The 18,184-nt window shown below is 45.1% G+C and overlaps 1 protein-coding gene across 10 annotated transcripts in view; it reads left to right on the top strand.

Annotated features, from left to right (window-relative positions):
* Positions 1 to 18,184, top strand: part of TBC1D1 (TBC1 domain family member 1) — an 844,646-nt gene that overhangs the window by 492,452 nt on the left and 334,010 nt on the right. For all 10 annotated transcript variants that reach the window (XM_069202113.1, XM_069202110.1, XM_069202112.1 and 7 more), the window contains 2 exons: positions 9,272 to 9,382; positions 10,381 to 10,503. In XM_069202113.1, the coding sequence (XP_069058214.1) occupies positions 9,272 to 9,382; positions 10,381 to 10,503 (234 nt within the window). The remainder of the gene's footprint in view (positions 1 to 9,271; positions 9,383 to 10,380; positions 10,504 to 18,184) is intronic.

The following is an 18,184-nucleotide window of genomic DNA, read 5'->3' as shown; positions in this document are numbered from 1 at the left end:
AGGCATACGCAGGAGGATGTTTGCGGTGGTACACCTTAGTCGGCTGACCTTCCTGTCTAATTGGATGGTGCCAGGAGGCTGCCAGGAATGGGACGCTTAATTGGATAGTCTGAGCTTGTATTTGCTAATATGCATGGCTTGTACCAGTGCCCATTGAGGTTTCCATTGTCCTGAGATGAATGGTCCAAACAGTAAGTTCCTGCAGTAACAGCTCACTTCTCCTCTCCCAGTCTCCCAGATGTCTCCTGGAGGCTTTTGTCAATTTACTGATGAGAGAGCTTGAATACAAAGTGAACAGTGACTCTGCAGGTTGAGAAGTGTGTGAGTAGAGGGTGAACAGTGTGTTATTATAAAATGATTATTGTATCCTTAAAAGGTCAGAGTGCCTCAGTGTAGGGTGAGTAGTGTTGGAGTGCAGAGAGTGGCGTGCAAGTTTAAGATGAGCAGTGTGAGTGCATAGTGAGAGTTGTGGGGGCAGTGTGTGAATACAGGGTGGGTAGTGGTGAGTTCAGAGTGGGTTTTGTATGTGCAGGAGGAGATATGCAAGAGGGTGAGCAGTGTGTGTGAGGGGTGAGTTAGTGGTTATGTGAGTGTAAGTTGAGAGTTCTGAGTGCAGTGTAATGGATGTGTGAGTACTGTTAAGTAGTGTTTGAGTAGGGTGGCCAGTGCACAGTGAGTAGTACGTGTGCAATATGAGTGGTGCAAGTGTAGAGGTTTGTGAAAATCACATAATTTGCTTTTGAATATGTTAGACCTGTTATCCTTAGGGTGGTCTTCCCCTTAAACATTTTGCTGATTTGTTTGTTGGCCTTAGGACTCTGAGCTATTTACCACTGCTGACCAGTGCTGAAGTGCATATGCTTCTCCTCTAAACATAGTAACATTGGTGTATACTTAATTGGCATATTTAATTTATTTGTAAGTCCCTTCTAAAGTGGTGTAACACATACCCAGGGCCTGTAAAATGCTACTAGTGAGCCTACTGCACTGATTGTGCCACCTACTTAGGTAGCCCTCTAAACATATCTCAGCCTGCCATGCAGACTCTGTGGGTGCAGTTTTACTGCCACTTTGACTTGAATTAAAACCCTTTGCCAAACCTCATACTCCCCTTTAAATACATAGAAGTCAACCCTAAGGTATACCCTAGGTAGCCCATAGGGCATGATGCTATGTAACAAAAAGGCAGGGCATGTACTTTTAAGTTTCACATGTCCTGGTAGTGAGAAACTCCCAAAGTTGTTTCTCACTACTGTGACACTTACTCCTTTTACTACATTTATAGGTTAACATTGAGAATTTCTTAATACACGTTTAAGCTCTAATTCCGGAGAAAGGAGCAGGTGTGTCATGTTTCATATCTCTGAAATGGAAATAATAAATCATCTTTATTGTTAAAGTCGGATTTAACATTACTATTTTGGAAATGCCACTTTTTGGTTGTGTCCCTAATGATAGGGCACCCTATAACCCACAGAACAAGGGTTATACAATAAAAAAAAAACACGTTCTGCCAAGTAGCAGCATCAAGTAGGACAATTTTTGAGGTTTATGGGATACCAAGAGACACATCATTAGAAAAGCACCATCATAAATATGTGAAAAAGAAAAGAATCACAAATAAAATGTTCTAAATGCTTATATATGGTGTATTTGAGCCCAACATTATTCTTTGTAAGCAGAAAGTGATCTGTCCTACAGAACAGTGCCCCCAGTGCAGAGTGATACAGTGTGCCAAAACAAAGTGAAAAAAGTAAAAAATAACATGAATATATACAACATGTAGACAGACAAAGGAATAAGATTGAGCCATAAGACAGGAACTTGATATGAATGAATCAATTAAATGTCCACTTATAAAATGGAGATTGGTGCATCCCTTCACTGCATGGAGAAACCAGGCACATCAGCTTTGGAACCAATGCATCGAAGCATTGGTGCTTCGCATTTTGAACCAATCCATCGACAGCACTGCATGAAGAAAATCGGCACATCTTGGGACTGTGACCAGCTTTAAGGTACTTTGCTCAGCGGGCTCTGGGTGGGTCCTGGAGCTGGTGCTTTATCGTGGGCAGCCTGAACTCTTGACTTTGTCCCAGTCCGGCGTGACCCCTACAGCTTTTAAGAGCTATTTGCTCCTAGGCACCAGAACTATTTTTCTTCTTTAAACATTCATAACTGGACTTCTACTTATTGGATTTTTGTCATTTTGGTCTTGATTTATTCATTAAACTGTTGTCTGTTTAGCTAAACTGGTGTGGCGTCTTTGTGGTGTTTTCATTGGATTACTTTGTGTGTGTGTGTGTTGCACAAATACTTTGCACATTGTCTCTTTAGATAAGCCTGCCTGCTCTGTGCCAAGCAACCAGAGGGTGAGCGAGCATAGGTTATCTTTTAGTGTGTATCTGACTTACCCTGACTAGAGTGGTGGTCCCTACTTGGACTGGGTGCATATTCCTGCCAAAAAGAGACCCCATTTCTAACAGTGTAATTATGTGAAATACAAAACTGTCATTTATCGCTATATGTTAGTAGGAAATGCGTCCTCCAGTCCATTTTGGACATGAGGATGTTCCACGCAAAAAAAAAAAAAATGCCTAAATAACATAAGTGCTGCAAATAACAGCCACTTGCCTTCTGGTCATTCGTGTTGTCCCTGTGCTCGCATGCCAAAATGTTGCCACATAGTGTAATGGCATAGTATGTGAATCTCACATGACAAGTGTAAAGCAAATGTACTCAACATTACACCGGTGTAACTGAAGTAACTGAAGTTTTGCCTGGGCCTATGGGTGCTCAGGGTGAGGGATCAGTGAACATGCAGGGTGAGTGATAGTGTGCATTGTCAGGGGAGAGTCAGTACACAGGGTGAGTGGTCAGTGTGAGGTGTGTTTCAGTGGTGTGTGAGTGCAGGGTTATGTTTAAGTGTAGGATGACCACCTATCTGTAATTTGCACAGACTGGCCATAATTTAGCCCTTCTGTCCGTTGTCCATGATGAAAGGCTTAACGGACAGCATTTGTCAGCAATTTTAGCCTTTCAGCTCAAGGACAAATGCAATTAGGATAATTCAGTTTCCCCACCTAGATTGAAAGGCAGGGAGTCTCCTGTGCTCTGATCCTGAGGGAGGGGCGGACAGATAAGAAACCGGCCTTCTTGCCAGGGTGTCTCCTTCCCAAAAAGACATGCAATTGTGTGCAGCAGTTAAATCTGCAAATGTAAAGGGGCTTGGAAACCTGTATTGTCTTTAATCGAAGGATTCACTTGAAGCTTTCTGATGGCAAAGATATTTTCTTTCAGAGATGTACTGTAAAGGTGTTCCGAGCTGTGGAATGTGTGATTTTAATGGACAGCTTTAAAAAATGTTTGCACTAGGTATAATCTTTATATTATTGAAATCTGTATTTTAGCAGGACTTTATTTAACCTGAATGTATTTGCACCTTTTGTGACAGCCTATGTTATGCTGTGTGTAATGCATGTTTAAAATAAGGACTTGCACATTAACTGTGCTTTATGGGTCCTCAGCATCTCACAGTACTAACAAACATTGCCAAAGACATTACGTCTCGTCTGCGCAAGAGTTATTGGTTTTGCTACTGTGTTTTAGCCATGTTATACACCAGAGTGGCTGCTGTTCAGCATGGATAAAAGTTAGTGGGATAGAGGAGAGTGGCGTGGAGTGTCGCAGAGTGGAATGGCGAAGAGTAGAGTGCTGTAGAGTAGAGTGGCAAAGAATGCTGTGTTTAGGAGTGGCACACTGTGGAGTCCCATACAGTGTGGATATATTTTAGTGGTATGTAATAGAGTTGACTGGTATAGAGTGGATTGACGTAGCGAGTTGCAGAATATAGCATTGTAGAGTGAAATGGCATTGAATGCAGCAGCATAGAATTCAGTGGTGTACAGGGCAGTGTCATAGAATGCAGAGGCATTGATTGGAGTGGTGCATAGTAGAGCAGGGTGGTGCAGAAAGAGTGGCACAGTGTAGTGATATAGAGTAGAGTGGCATACAATAATGTGGCAGAGTGTGCAATAGTATAGAGTGGTGTAGAGTGCTAGGAGACTTGAGTGGCCTAGAGTGCAGTTGTGTAGAGTAGTGTAGAGTGGTGCAGTGGCGTAGAGTGTATTGGCGTAGAATGCAGCAGGAGCGGCTTGCGACGCTTGGAGGGGTGGGGCGGCACAGGGGGTGGGTGGGGAGTAGGGGATGGAAGAAAAATTAATAATTAAATAAAACAAAACTTACCTGAATCCGCCACCGCGCATCTCCTCTTTCCTAGGCTGCAGGCACCGGCTCCCAGTCTGCCCTGCGGCCAATCTGAACACTGCTGTCATGCTGCTGGCAGCATGACAGCAGCATTCGGATTGGTCGGAGCGCCCAGCCTGAGCGCTCCCAGGCAGACTAGAAGAGTCTGCCTGCTTTCTCCAACCCCGGCACTGCTTTGCCGGGTTGGACAGAGCTTAGTGCGCATATATGTTTGGCTGGCCCGAGACGACCACTCAAACATACATGTGTGTTGCCGGGGGAGTGCTGAGCACTTCCCCCTCTGTGCTCGTCACGGCCTGTGGCCCCACCCCTTCTACAATAAAGTGATAATAAACGTATTTTATTTTTGTTTTATTGTAGCAGTTTTGCAGCTTCTGCTGGCGGGTGGTGGGGGGATGCTCCTTCACCCTAACGGAGGGGCCGCACCTGGAATGCAGTAGTACAGAGTTAAGTGATGTAGAGTACAGTGGCGGGTAGTGCAGTGTTGCACAGTAGAATGTCAGAGTGTAGTGGTGTAGAGTGGCATAGTGTACAGTGGTGCAGAGTAGAGGGCAGTGGCATACAGTGCAGTTGTTTAGAGTGCATTGGCGTAGAGTGCAGTGGTATAGTGTGGCGTGAGGCAGAGCAGAGTGCCATAGAGTGCAGTGTCGTACAATAGATTGGCAGAGAGTGCAGTAGTGTAGAGTGGTGTATATTGCAGTGGTGTAGAGGTCAGAGTAGGTTTGAGTGACATAGTGTGCAGTGGCGTAGAGTGGAGGTATGCAGAGTAGTGTGGCATAAAGTGCAGTGGTGTAGTGTATTGGTGCAGAATGCAGTAGTACAGAGTACAGTGGTGGAGAGTGCAGTGGTGTATGGTAGAGTAGAGTGGCATAGAGAGCAGTGGAGTAGAGTACAGTGGTGCAGTGTAGAGTGAAGTCATGTATAGTGCAGCTTAGAGTGTTAAGACAGAGTGCATTGAAGTAGAGTGTAGAGGTTTAGAGTGTAGTGGCGTAGAGTAGATTGTTTCAGAGTAGAGTGCAGTAGGAGAGAGTGGAGAGGTGCAGGGTAGAGTGCGTTGGCATAGAGTGCAGTGGCGTAAAGTAGATTGTTTCACAGTAGAGTGAAGCAGAGCGGTGCAGGGTAGAGTGCAGTTGTGAAGAGTGGTATAGAGTGTAATAGCATAGACTAAAGTCGTATAAAGTGCTGTGGTATAGAGTGCAGTGGTGCAGAGTATATTAAAGTGACACACTCTGTTGCTGTAGAGTGCAAGAGCATGGAGTTGAGTGTTACAAAGTAAAGTGCATTAGCATAGATTGTATTGGCATACAGTGCAGCGTTGCAGAGTGGCATAGAGTGGAGTTGTGCGGAGTAGATTGGTGTGGCCTCAACTGGAGTGGTGTAGCATGCAGGGTCACAGAGCGCAGAGGTGTAGAGAGTCCAAAAGTTCATTGGCATAGAGTAGAGTGGTACAGAGTAGAGTAGAGAGGTGTAGCATGAAGTGGAGTGATTCAGAGTGTCGTAGAGTGCAGTGTTCCAGAGTGCAGTGGCGTAGAGTGGTATAAAGTGGAGTGGTGCAGAGCAGAGTGGGGTATGCATGGTGTGTTAGCACACTGCCATTAAAGACAACATGTTTTTGATTAAAATTACCATTACATTTGCACAGACATACAGTTTTTCTAATAAAACTATACAGTGCACAGACGATGTGTGGAAATTGTATCACCTAGTGTAATGATTTGTTTTTATCATATTAACGTATGTTTCCTGCACAGTTCAGAATTAACAAAAATGTGCCTCATTTGTATTCCTAATTCTGATATATGCGGAAATCTTTGCGCAGTTCATTTAAATGTTGTTGTGTGCTAGAAAAACTCTTTGATACCCGGCAGGACCCAGCAAGATTGTCACATTAATCCTCCCACTTTGAAGTCAGAGTAAGAAAAGTAAACACCAAGCTCTTACTGAAGACAGAGCCTGACATTCTCCCTTGTTCTTTGACTACCCAGCAAACATGATGAGATAGAACAAGATTTAAAGGCCTGTTTACAGCACTCTGAAGTATACAGCAAATAAGATTTAGGCAAGGGAAGGGTCAAACTCAAGTTGGACAGCCTAAAACAAATAAAGGCAGAAAACTGAAAGCACTGAAATGTGATTTACAAACTACAAAGCCAATGGGAAGCAACAGGCGGAATGCATTCCTAGGGGGTTTACTATGAATGTACTTAAAGTGGCAGCCACAGGATACTTTGTAGGGAAAGTCCAGTATTTTAGACCGGTCTGTGTCTTGTAGAGGTTTGGCCACATCAATCTACCAGGTAGTATGACATGGTCTCCATGTTGCAGGAAAGGTCTGTACACCCACCTTATCAGTTTGTCACCATTCCTATGGTGTACAGCTTCTGGCACACCTCATGTAGAGTTAGTACTAGGTGGCAGACATGAAACGGGGAATTTAATGATTGTTTAAGATATTTATAAGTAAGGAGTTGACCTGGGTGAAGATGGTAGTCTGCCACAAGGGTTTGGAAGTCTAAAATCTCACCATTCAGAAACAAATCCTCCAATTTTAAGATGCCTGAATCATGCCACTGACAGTGTTGCTCTAAGTGCAGCCGTCCTGTGTGAGTGGGAAGGTTTCTTCGTGTCAGTGAGTTTACAGGTTCTAGCAAGGCAGGAGAGCGCTGTGCAGGATAACCCCAGACAGTGTTCCGTAGAATAGTCAGTAGGAAACAATGCGTAGTGCAGTAAGCCCTCCTTAAAGTCTTTATGGATAAGCCCCATCTCATGCAGGGGCCGGGCAGACAGCCAGCGAGCCACCCATTGGACCTGTGCAACTAAATAATAGCATTCCAAGTCTGGAAGGCCTAATCTACCCACAGTCATGTGTAGCTTTAGAGTGGAAAGAGCTAACCAACAGCTCCCCAGCAACCAAATCAGATGTGTGGCATGTCTGAAGAAGGACTGAGTGATGAGCAGGGGAAGGTTTGCAAAATAATACAATAATCAGGGTAGCACACCATCTTCACTAGTGCCTCATGGCCCACTACAGAAAGCAAAAGAGAAGACCAAAAAGCAAACCGTGTCGCTCTGCTGAGATTTCCTTCCTCCAAATCAGTGAGGTAATGGTAGATACTATTCCCTAGGTATCGAAAGGTAACTGGTTCCCAGTTCATTGTGAGATCTATTTGTATATAAAGGGGAAACACTAATTACATTTTAAAGTCTTTCTTCTGTTCTTACATTTTGTTTGTGCCATTCACATCCCAAATATTCTTAAGATTCTCTGTATACGTTGACACTTGGGGATTAGCCAGATCATGGGTTTGGCTTTTGCTCAATTGCAAAACCATTTTAAGACATGAACAGAGAGGGCAATAGCCTTGCACATCCTTGCAAGGAGTCTGGCCCCTGTTCACCCTTCACAAGCACGAACAGCGGACCATTGTTCCAGAAGAGTTTGCAAGGTGGGTTGGTGCTGCTTGTTCAACTACTTGACCGTGCCTCTTCTGTTTCTCTGATGTCTGCAGAGACAACTCCACAGGCATGCCATACCTTCCTACAATCTTGGTGGCCCATCTTGTCTGATTTTAGGAATTGTCCCACCTTGTTCTTCTCTTCCTTATTTATCCAGATCTTAGCAACAACCCTTTGAATCAGTTGCTGTGGATCTCCCATCTGATCTCGATTTCATCCTCCTCTTTTATTATCTTTGATTGGTAGTCTGGGCTCCCAGCTCAGAGATAAATTAATAATAATGGACATACACTCTAGTGCTGTGAGACTATAGACTAGATGTAAGTACCTCACATCCTGCCATTAGGTGTGAGACTGTCGCCCACATTATCTGCTCTGCCTCATTATTTTTTTTAGGTTGAAAATCCATTGGAGATGTTTTTGTTCACCTTGTTTAAACTAGCATAAGGTTGCTTGCGTTAATGTTTCCCAAATTCTTTGCCATTGGTTTTAAAATGTTAAGAAACATAATTTAAAATGTTGCTTCCTCTCTAAGAAAGATTGGGTAGATTTGGGTAGGGGTGATGGCCTTGACACAGTGCTGAAGGGCATTAGTTTACTACTGAACAAGGACATAATGTGACACCTGAATGTAGCATACCAGGAGGCAATCACAGAAAGACCACAGTGAAAAAATGGTGCTATGTAAGAAAAAGACTAAATAAATGCACTGATAAGGTAACAGCGTATGGCCTCTTTTGGATGTTTCTGTAAAACTGACATTTGTTGTTGAATTTTTGTCCTGAATGTTGACATTTCGTCCTGAATTTTTCTGAATTTTGACCCTGTGTCCTGATTTTTTTATGGTTCCGTCCAGAATTTGCCTCGATGCCACGTGGTCACCCTGTTTGGGTGAGCAGTGTGTGTGTCTGGTGAAAGCTGGGCGAGTGCTGGGTGTGCCGTCAGCGTGAGCAGTGCTGTAGTTGTGTGAGTAACGGGCTAAAGGTGTGTGGCTACAGTGTGAGTGTGTAGGGAAGACGATGGGCGAGTGCAAGGTGTGCGGTCAGCGTGAGCAGTGCTTTCGTCATGTGGGTTCAGGGTGAGTGATGGGTTAGATGGGTGAGGTTGCAGGGTGAGCAGTGGTGAGAAGTGTATGGATATACATCGTGCATTTGGTGAAAGTGTGATCGGAGGGTGAGCGGCAGGTTGACCGTCAGTGTAAGTCGGGGTGAGAGGTGTGCCCAAATACCTTGAGTGCCATACAGCACAAGCCAAATATATTGCACTTTCAAAGATTGTTTAGACTCCGACCACTGGCTCCATAATACTTTGTTGAACAAAAAATAGACAACATTGAAGGTGTTGTACTATGTAGCTTTTCGTCTTAAAAAGTTTCAGCGAACAATCACTGTGGTTTAATTCCCCATCAGCGCCCTCTGGCGTTCATTCTGGGGTGCTCTTTACATTTCATTAATTTTGTAAAGCTGTTTCTTTTGTTACTAAGCCTCTGAAGAAGACACAGAGAGACGATATAGCATGGATGTCATGTTTAGTGTTTATCTTTTTACAGAAAATAAGGCCAAGATCTGACCAGAAAGAGAACGAGATGATTGTTTCTATCCTGAGATGCTTGTATGAGGAGAAACAGAAAAACCACACCCACAGTTGGGAAACTAAGCAGGTAGGGTATTTATTCGTTTAACTGTGATAAAGGTGACCTTGTGGCTGTGCATGGAATTCATTAGACTATGCAGCTTTTTAGTAATTTTTTACAACAATAACATAAGGACATTAAGGGGCATATTTAGGAGACCCTAGCTCCATTCTAACGCCACATTAACGTAATGTTTTATGCTAATGTGGCATTAGAAGGCCAGAAACTCTGTGCCTTATTTACAAAGTAGCGAAATTCATGCATTGTGCCACTTTGTAACCCTTTGTGCTACATTATGCCTGCGCCAGGCTTAATGTATGCAAAGGGGGCGTTCCCCCTTTAGGGGGGGGCTAACAAATGGTGCAACTAAATCTAATAGATTTCCTTGCATCATTTTTTTCAGCACCTATAACGCCTGCTCAGAGCTGGCATTTAAAGGGGGCATTCCATCATCTATAATGGGCCCCTATGTACTCTGCAGGAGTAGGGTCAAAATGTTGGCGCTACTCCTGCAGAGTACATCAGTAGTGTTAAAAAAGAAAAAAAAAATGACTATTGCCTCCTACCTTGCGCTATGGTGCCCCGTATTTTAAATACAGCGCACACATGGTGGCGGTGGGGGGGGGGGGGTGTTTAGGGGCTCAATGAAAGTGGCGCTGCGCTAGAGGCAGCTCCACTTTTCTTAACTATACCCCTAAGTATTGAAGACGTATATGAGTATCTTCGTCAGCTGAATATTTTTTTTACTTGAATAAAAAAGAACAGTTATTAAAACGAGCTTCATAACAACAAACTGTACAAGCAGTGAACATTTTGGACTGTATAAAATGCCAGAGGAACCATAGGCTGGCATGCATACAGTAAACTTCAAACCAGTGCGCCGCTAGAGTTTTTGTCAAACTGGTGCATTGGAGTTGAAACCCTCTGTTCTACCGATTTGTATTTCTTGTGTTTTTGATAAAACGTGAAATACATCCAGTGGTGCTTTTATGGTGTTTAACATGTCTAATATGTTGTTTTTTTAGGCGTCACAGGCAGACAGTTCAGCCCCGGAGCTGCCGAGCCCTGCCCCAAGATTCCGACTCGATATGCTGACAAGCAAGGCGAAGCGATCGCTAACGGAGTCTTTAGAAAATATTTTATCAAGGGTAACAATCGTCTCCCACCTTTGCTTCGTTATAAATTCTTCTTCCCTTGTTCAAGGCTTAGTGCACATTTTAATGTCTAGACAGAAAATCGCTAGATTTTTTAAAGCCACTTTTCACTCAAGCCAACTTCAAATACATACTTCGAAGTCACACTGCTTTGTGCCACGTTTTGTAATAGACAAAGGTACAATATACCTCGTGTTCTAGACTTCAGGGGAGGCAGAAAAGCCTGAAATTAAATCCAGCATTCTTCTGTTGGACGTTGCAGAATGTGATGCTCGTTTGTGCACGCAGCTAACAAATATGCATTTCCTGTCCGTGACATTTCCTGGATAAATATACAACCGCTTGTTACATTGCATAGCAAATTACAGACTTTTCTGTGACAAGTTAGATTCATTCTAACAAACCTGCTGGAAAAACCCAACTTCTGGGTGATATATCCGTACATATGTATTTGCGTATTCCTACCCTGGCGTCTGGAAATAGTAGACACACAGCTGTTGGTATTTTACAATAGATTGTTTAATATGTACTGTCCGCACATAAATATTATGTATCAGAAGTATGGTAATTATTATGGTGATATCAGTAATCATTATGTAAACCAAACTGAATATCATAAAAACCCAAATAAGTTTACATTGCACACCCCTACAACTCCTAATACCTCTAATTCCTACCTAGCAGGTATATGTATAAATATATATTGAGCCTATGGTTATTCAGATGACCGAGCTATTCATGATCTCCCTAACTATTGTATGCCAGCCCTCCCAAACCCACATATCCCATCATATGTCAGAAATGTGTTGGGCCTACAGTTGAATAATGGCACTCCAGCATATTCCGTCTAGCGGACAGTCTTCGGGTGCGCCTCGCCTAGATTCCTGGGTCCCTTTTTACCTTTCTCCTCAATGGTTCCCCAAGGAGAGGGCAGGAGAACCTTCTGAGCAGCATCTTGTATCAGCATGAGCAATGCCTTTATTTGAGATATTAGACACACACTCAAAAGGTGAGTAACTGTAACCAGGTTTGCTCCCTTGTTCCTTCCAAACATGCTCCATACAAGGGCACACAGCCTTGCAGCACTAATCACTACCCACAGTCCCACACACAAAAGAATGGAAGATTTCTGTGCGTCTGTGTTTCTTAGGGTGACTAATGTCAACCTGCAGCTAGAAGAACATGACAATCTTGCCCACTCTTGTTAGCATCATCATTTGGAATATTATTTCCTTTACCCTAAACCTTACACATGCACACTCTGAAGGGTTAGCGCTCTTCATACGATATGCAGCCAGCTCTGGTTTGCATGTATGTGTTATCAGGAAAGCCCTGCCACACAACACTATAATTCATTCGTCAACTCTGCTGTTGTGTATCCCCTTTCCTAAAAGAAAATTATTAGCCCGTCATTCCTTAGAATAATCGCAACATCATAATCTTGAATACTGGTGGTTTGCTTGATCTAGCATTGAAATACCTGCTATATGAAAACAACCTTTCACTCTCTAAACATACCAAAGCAGCTACACACAAAGTGTGTCAATCAAACCTCAACATAGTTATTAATCCTTTCAGTGCCATATTATGCTTCATCAAAACACCAAGTAACCGCTCCAGACCCACACCACCACCATTTCTGTACTTCCTTTACCCAAAGCCATGCAGTATCCACTTGCAGTCCATTGCTCTTCATTCTCTTACCCTGTGTCTATCTTCATATAAATACAGCACATTATGACAATAACCCATGCCTTTTCATCTCAGTCAATGAGAAGCAACATCCTCTGCATCCTCAACATCTCATTGTTACAGAGCAGCTTTCCTTATGGCCAGGGAATCACCGATGTCCCAGGGATACCTACCCCCACCCACAACCATCCATATTGACGACCAAGCATGACACCAGCTCTTTTTGGGTTAGGGGGCCTTAAATCATTGCACGTATTTATTTCACACAAGAAAAAGCATTTTAAACTTCAAACATTTTTGCACAGTAACCACAGTATTTGCATGTTTGTTCACAAGTAAGGCCTAGTCTTAACATAGATCTAATACATGGTGTTTCCCAACCATACCTAGATTGTTCCTGTGCAACCAAGAAAAACATAACTGTCCAAGGGAACTCATGACTGGTTTTTGGTGTCCCTTTCTCTTAAAACCCCTGCCCAGCGGATAGGTCCCTCACTTTTTGAGGATGTCACCTTACCTCTCCCATACCTGTACCAGTAGGTTTGCTTGCCTCGAGAGTTCTTGTGATGGTGGCCTGTCTGCCTTTAGCATACCAATCTCGGGCACCACCTACACCCAAGTTCCTTGTCCCCCAAGGGCCTGTGCTAGTTCATGCCAATTGTGCTTGCGCGGGTGGTTGACAGGAAAGGAGCGCATGTCAGCGACTGCTCCAGCCCCTCACGCCACTGCACCCTCTTTTCCGACTAGCTGCCAGCACCCCTTGGAGGATCCAGTGGCTCCAATGTTATTTTGGTATAAAAGGATGTTGTAGAGTGACCTGAGGACCCAAAGTGTCCCCACCAATCATGACCTCACCCGCCACAGGCCAGCGTAGTTCCCCTGGTGTCTGCCCCCCCCCCCCCAACCATCTTACCATGTGCTTTGGACAATCCCAGGCCAACAGATTCTCCAGAACCGTTGCATTACCCTCCTTAGGTAAGTGCACCCCATCCTGTGAGAGTGAGGTTCACCCCGAGGTATGGATGCTAAACAAGTTGTGTTCAACCACTTACCAGCCTCCCTGTTCAACTGTTTGACCCACTCATTGGGGCCCTTACCGACTTACCAACTCTCCAACTCAACCTTTGGACCATGCTATTATGGCCTACAGAACTTCCTTGAGAGTTGAAACATTCCAGAGGATCCTTAATTCAAATAAGTTGTTTCCCCCTAGCTTAGCCAACTCGGTGCCTCCCAATGTACAATGGCAATTCCTGAAGGGCAGAAACCTCTAGTGCACCATTTCCTCAAATGCAGTTCTTACTTTGGCCAAGCGCACCTCTCCTTGAACACTGGAAGTCAGCCGAAATCCTGGCTTCCTTGCCTGCGTGATGTAGTCACCTGTAGAATAACAAACCTTTGCCTAGCTCACGTACGAGCTGCCCAACACCAGCATTTCTGAAACACCTCTAGCTTCCCACGTTGACTGGAGTCAATGAAGTGTCCAGCAGCCTTATCCTATAGTCCACCTGCATTGACAGGAGAATACTGTAAAGGATGGTAGAAGTAGTGCCAAGACAATTACAACATGTTCAATCTCACATAGCACTCGTAACAGTCAGACTTTCACCTGCCTGTCCTTTGAACCGTTTGTGCCACCAGCCCCATTCCTGCTGCTGCAGTGGCTGTGCCAAAGAATGGAACTATACTCTGCAGGATCCCCACCTGCAGAACACCAGGGCCCTTCTGAGTGCCCTGGCCCCCTGTGCCCGTGTGCCATAAAAGCTCCAAGGTTCCCCAGTGGGCAAAACTCATTCCCTGGGGCCCTGTGCAACAACAGGTCGACACCCCCACCACCACCCCATCTGGTCGGTCTTAGAACATGTAATGGTGACCGCCAAGGAGCCATTCGGCCATTGAAAGCCTGCAAGCTGCCAACCCCCATTTCTGTCCTCCTTGCTCTTTGCTACTATCTCCCCTACCTTCGGTGCCCCACAGAAACGTTACGGAGAAAGCTGCCATGAACAAACTGACCTCAGCTGGTGACCTGCAGTGGTGTACCTTCAGGGTGGGTTTTTGGGATGTTACACACCTGAATAAATGTATTGTCTGGAAAATAGTTGGGTAGAGGTGCTTTCAGTCTGGTATATTTAAGTGTCTGTTGTATTTCACAAGGATTTTATTTACATGAACAGACAAAAACACATACTCTCTCCCTCTCTGCTTTGAAAGTCTTCAAAAATGTTGGTTATTTTACAAAGTATAGTGTTTTCTCCCATTTAGTACCCCTACAAATCCACTTTAATCTCCCTTTTCACTGCCCCTTTGGCCCCTCTCATGTGCCCTGCTTGTCGTATAATGTATTTTGACATAATATGCCAGCATAATTGTTGCAGAGTTGAAGCTCACAGGCCCCAATCTTACTGACCGAGCCATGCCCCTGGTGACCTGCGGACAATGGGCGAACTATAGGTATGAAACGGAGAGCAAGACTAAACTGCCCCACCACCATCTAAAACTAATACAGTGTCACTTTGTCAGCAGCCCTATTGTCCTCCAAGGCCCCTGTGAATGCCTCTACTTTTCCTGGGGAAGACTAGACACGCCTGCCTTATAATCCAAATCTATCCCTAGAAATTCACATTCTGCAGTCTGCCCCCTGATCTTAGCCTGTTCCAGAGGTACACCAACATTGCCATTAATTCATAGAAAGATTCTAAAGCCTTCCCACACCCCGTGGCAGGGGAACCAAGAACAGGAAGTCATCCAGGTAATGGTGTACCCACCGGTGCCCTGGTCTCTGCCCGGAAAGTAATAAATCTCTCAAAGTAAGCACAGGAGAGCAAACTGCCTATGGACATGCACTTGTCAAAATAGAAGGTGCCCTCAAATTGGAAAACCCACAAAATGAAAATTTGTCAGAGTTCATCAGTAGCAGCCAAAAAGGGGGATTCAATATCCGCCTTTGCGAACAGTGTCCCAGGCCTGCACAGTATTGCAACCACCTGGTCTAGCGAGGCACGCTTGACTGAGCATAATGCCCGCCCATAGCCTCATTAACAGATTTTCCCTAGGTGCTGATAAGGTGTGTATCAAGTGGTACTCCCCTGGATTCCTCTTTGGTACCACCTCGAAGGGGCAACACACACAAATTCTCCAGTGTAATGGAATCAAAAAGGGAACCTGAAACCCTCATTTAAGTTGTTTCCCTTCAAATCCTTATCCATGGCAATGCTAGGATTAACTCTTACTGAGTGCTGGACTTGGAGTACGTCACCCCCACACAACCCTCCTGCTGGGGCCCTGAAACTTTCCTTAAAACCTGCATACAAGGCCTGTGCTGCCGCTGCGTTACTGTAATTATTCAACCATTGCCTCATTTCACTTGACCAGTAGTGGTTGCTTATTCCCACTTTTTGGGGACCTCTATCTTTTGTCTTTTTCAAAGACGTGAGGTGTGAAGATAGGCTGTCGATGGAACAACAGTGTTTGAGGTTACACATCCCTGGGACTCTGGCGTAGGATCGTCCTTGAAATCACTCCTTCTTTCCCCGCCCCCTGAACTACCACCTGCCTGTAAGGCTGCCCAAAAGGGCTGACTAGGTAAGGCCTCAAACTTCTGTGGCCTTGTAAAACACAACCATGTGTTCACATCGATCTAGTCTCAAGCCAGTGCGGGTCTAGTGGCCTTAATTCTTCTATTTCTTTGTCTTAATCACTCTACTCCTTGCTCCTAAACACATTGTGGGTGCATACTATCCTACTCTGGTAACCCTCCAATTGAAAATGTCTGGGAAATTGTGCAGCACTGGACCCAAGTCTTGTAAGGCCAATGCCAACACTCCCTTGAACTGGAACACTCCATGCTTTTGTTTGCCCTCCTTCCATTCAGTCCTATCTGCAATTAACCTGCACATATACACCTAACCAGCCTTTTCCAAGCCTCTCCATCACGTCCGCCAGCATCTGTATGCCCAACATATTGTGCTTATACTGCACATCCCCCAAACGAATGCTCAGCAATGTTGCCAGCTTAATGGATCGTGTAACTCTTTGGTAAGGGGTAGGACTTTGATTGCCTCCGGGACCACCTGGGCTACACTACCTGTGTGTGAATGTCCCACCACTTCTGACCCCTGTGCCACCTGACCGACTACTGCGAGCCCACCAACTGCTCCCACAGGCGCACACACAAGTCCTGTTGCTACATGGCAATGGGGATAGCAGTGGCACTCTTCTGCACGCAGGAGACTGGGAGATGCCTTCTTGGAAGTGGTGTGCTCACCAGTGGACCATCTAGTGCCACTCCTTCTTGAGTCTTGAAATAACCATGGGTGGTACTTGCTGCTAAGACCAGATTGCCCCACAAAAACATGAAGGTGATGGTCCAATTTGCCCAGCACTTTGTCTCCATGACTTATTTTAAGAATTGAGGTGTGCGACAATGCACGCATGTCTTTGAACTTGAATTGCAGGGAGTTCAGGCGTATAGCTTGCTGTGACAGAGGCTGTTGGTTTGTGGCGGAAACCCACTGCACAGCAGCGCTCTGGTGTGTACAGCATGGTAGGCCCACTCTCCTGTACGTACAGCCCCGGGCCTTTCTGACAGAGGCTACCTTCAAGAAGCAGTCTTCTGTTGTTGGTGAACACTGTGCTTTGAACAACAGATGATGGTAGTCCCTGACTGGAGGCGCTGCATCTCCCTGGCAGACACAGCACACTCTGCGGTGTGCTGTACCAGACGTGTCCACCATCTCCTGCCTCAGGGCTGCACTAGGGGCTAGGAGGACCAGGGATGTGGCCACATTCACGGCAGGGCTGGAGCGGTGTGGCAGAGAGTGGTAATGTTTCCGGTAGCCCAAGATAAAATCGCACTGATGCACTCTTGTCTTTTTACCACCAGTCTATTGGCACATTCCCACCAGGCTCCTAGATTGTGGAAGGCTGTTCCATAGTGAGAGAATGGAAGAGGAGGGCTGACTGTAATTGACTGTGGCATGCAACACGGGGATGCCCCTTTTCATGTCGATTCCTCTGCCTCCTGTGTTAGCAAAATATTTAGGGACAGATGAAGCCCAAACAATCTGCAGAATGTTGTCCCCAAGGCTCAAACACTTGATCTTTCCCATGTAGAGCCGGGCACTTAACCCCTAGGTTGCACGTACAGCCTTGTTAGTGGGCCTCGAAGCAACTCCTGCACTCTCCCTTCACCCCGCAGAGACCTTCACTGCCCTCTGGTCCTCTGGAGCCACCACCGAAAGATGGTGAAACAGTCCCCAGGGTCAGGCAAGAACATTTCTCAAGCCCACGTGGCTCCCGGGGAGCAGTGTGTGAAATTATGGTTGTCGATGGGGTGGTGATGTGAGGTGGAGCTGGAGCGTGCAACCTTAGTGGTACGGCGAGCAGTAACAAAGAGACCTACTTGCCGCAACTCCTTAAAAGGGACATGTTCCCATCCCCTGTGCCCCCGGAAGCACAATACTGCTTCCAAGTTAGCATCCACGGCAGCCCAACCTACCCACCCTCCCCGCTAACCTTCAGCCTGGGGGAGGATGCGCTGCAACCAGGGTGTGTCCCCCTACTCCCTGCCATATTAGTTGGCTCTCCTGAGTTGGGAGAGCCTTGGTAAGATGTTTTGAAAGTTGTGTTGCTGCTTCTGATATTATCTTTCGTACCGGTCATTGACGCAAGTTATTAAGTATTTAAAGTCATTTCTACAAGTCATTGTTCACTTCTAGTTCTCTACTCCCCAGTAGACTACAGGTACCCTAGACTCAATTTTCCACATGTTTTATTATGAATATGAGGGACACTCAGGGTTCTCTCCTTAACACTACGTTCACAATCAAAAGTACTGAGCAGAAAGGCGAGATGAGAGTTAATGTTCCATTTTAATAAAATTCAAATTTGTACATCTAAACATACAGAAGCTAAAGAGACTAAATGCTAAACATCTACCTCCATTAAATATTCATGAGATTTATGAGGTTGGACTATAGAATGA

This window comes from Pleurodeles waltl, chromosome 1_2, assembly GCF_031143425.1.
Source record: "Pleurodeles waltl isolate 20211129_DDA chromosome 1_2, aPleWal1.hap1.20221129, whole genome shotgun sequence".
Taxonomy (NCBI): Eukaryota; Metazoa; Chordata; class Amphibia; order Caudata; family Salamandridae; genus Pleurodeles; species Pleurodeles waltl.
The sequence above is the reverse complement of the archived record's forward strand: the minus strand, read 5'-3'. Positions and strand labels throughout refer to the sequence as shown.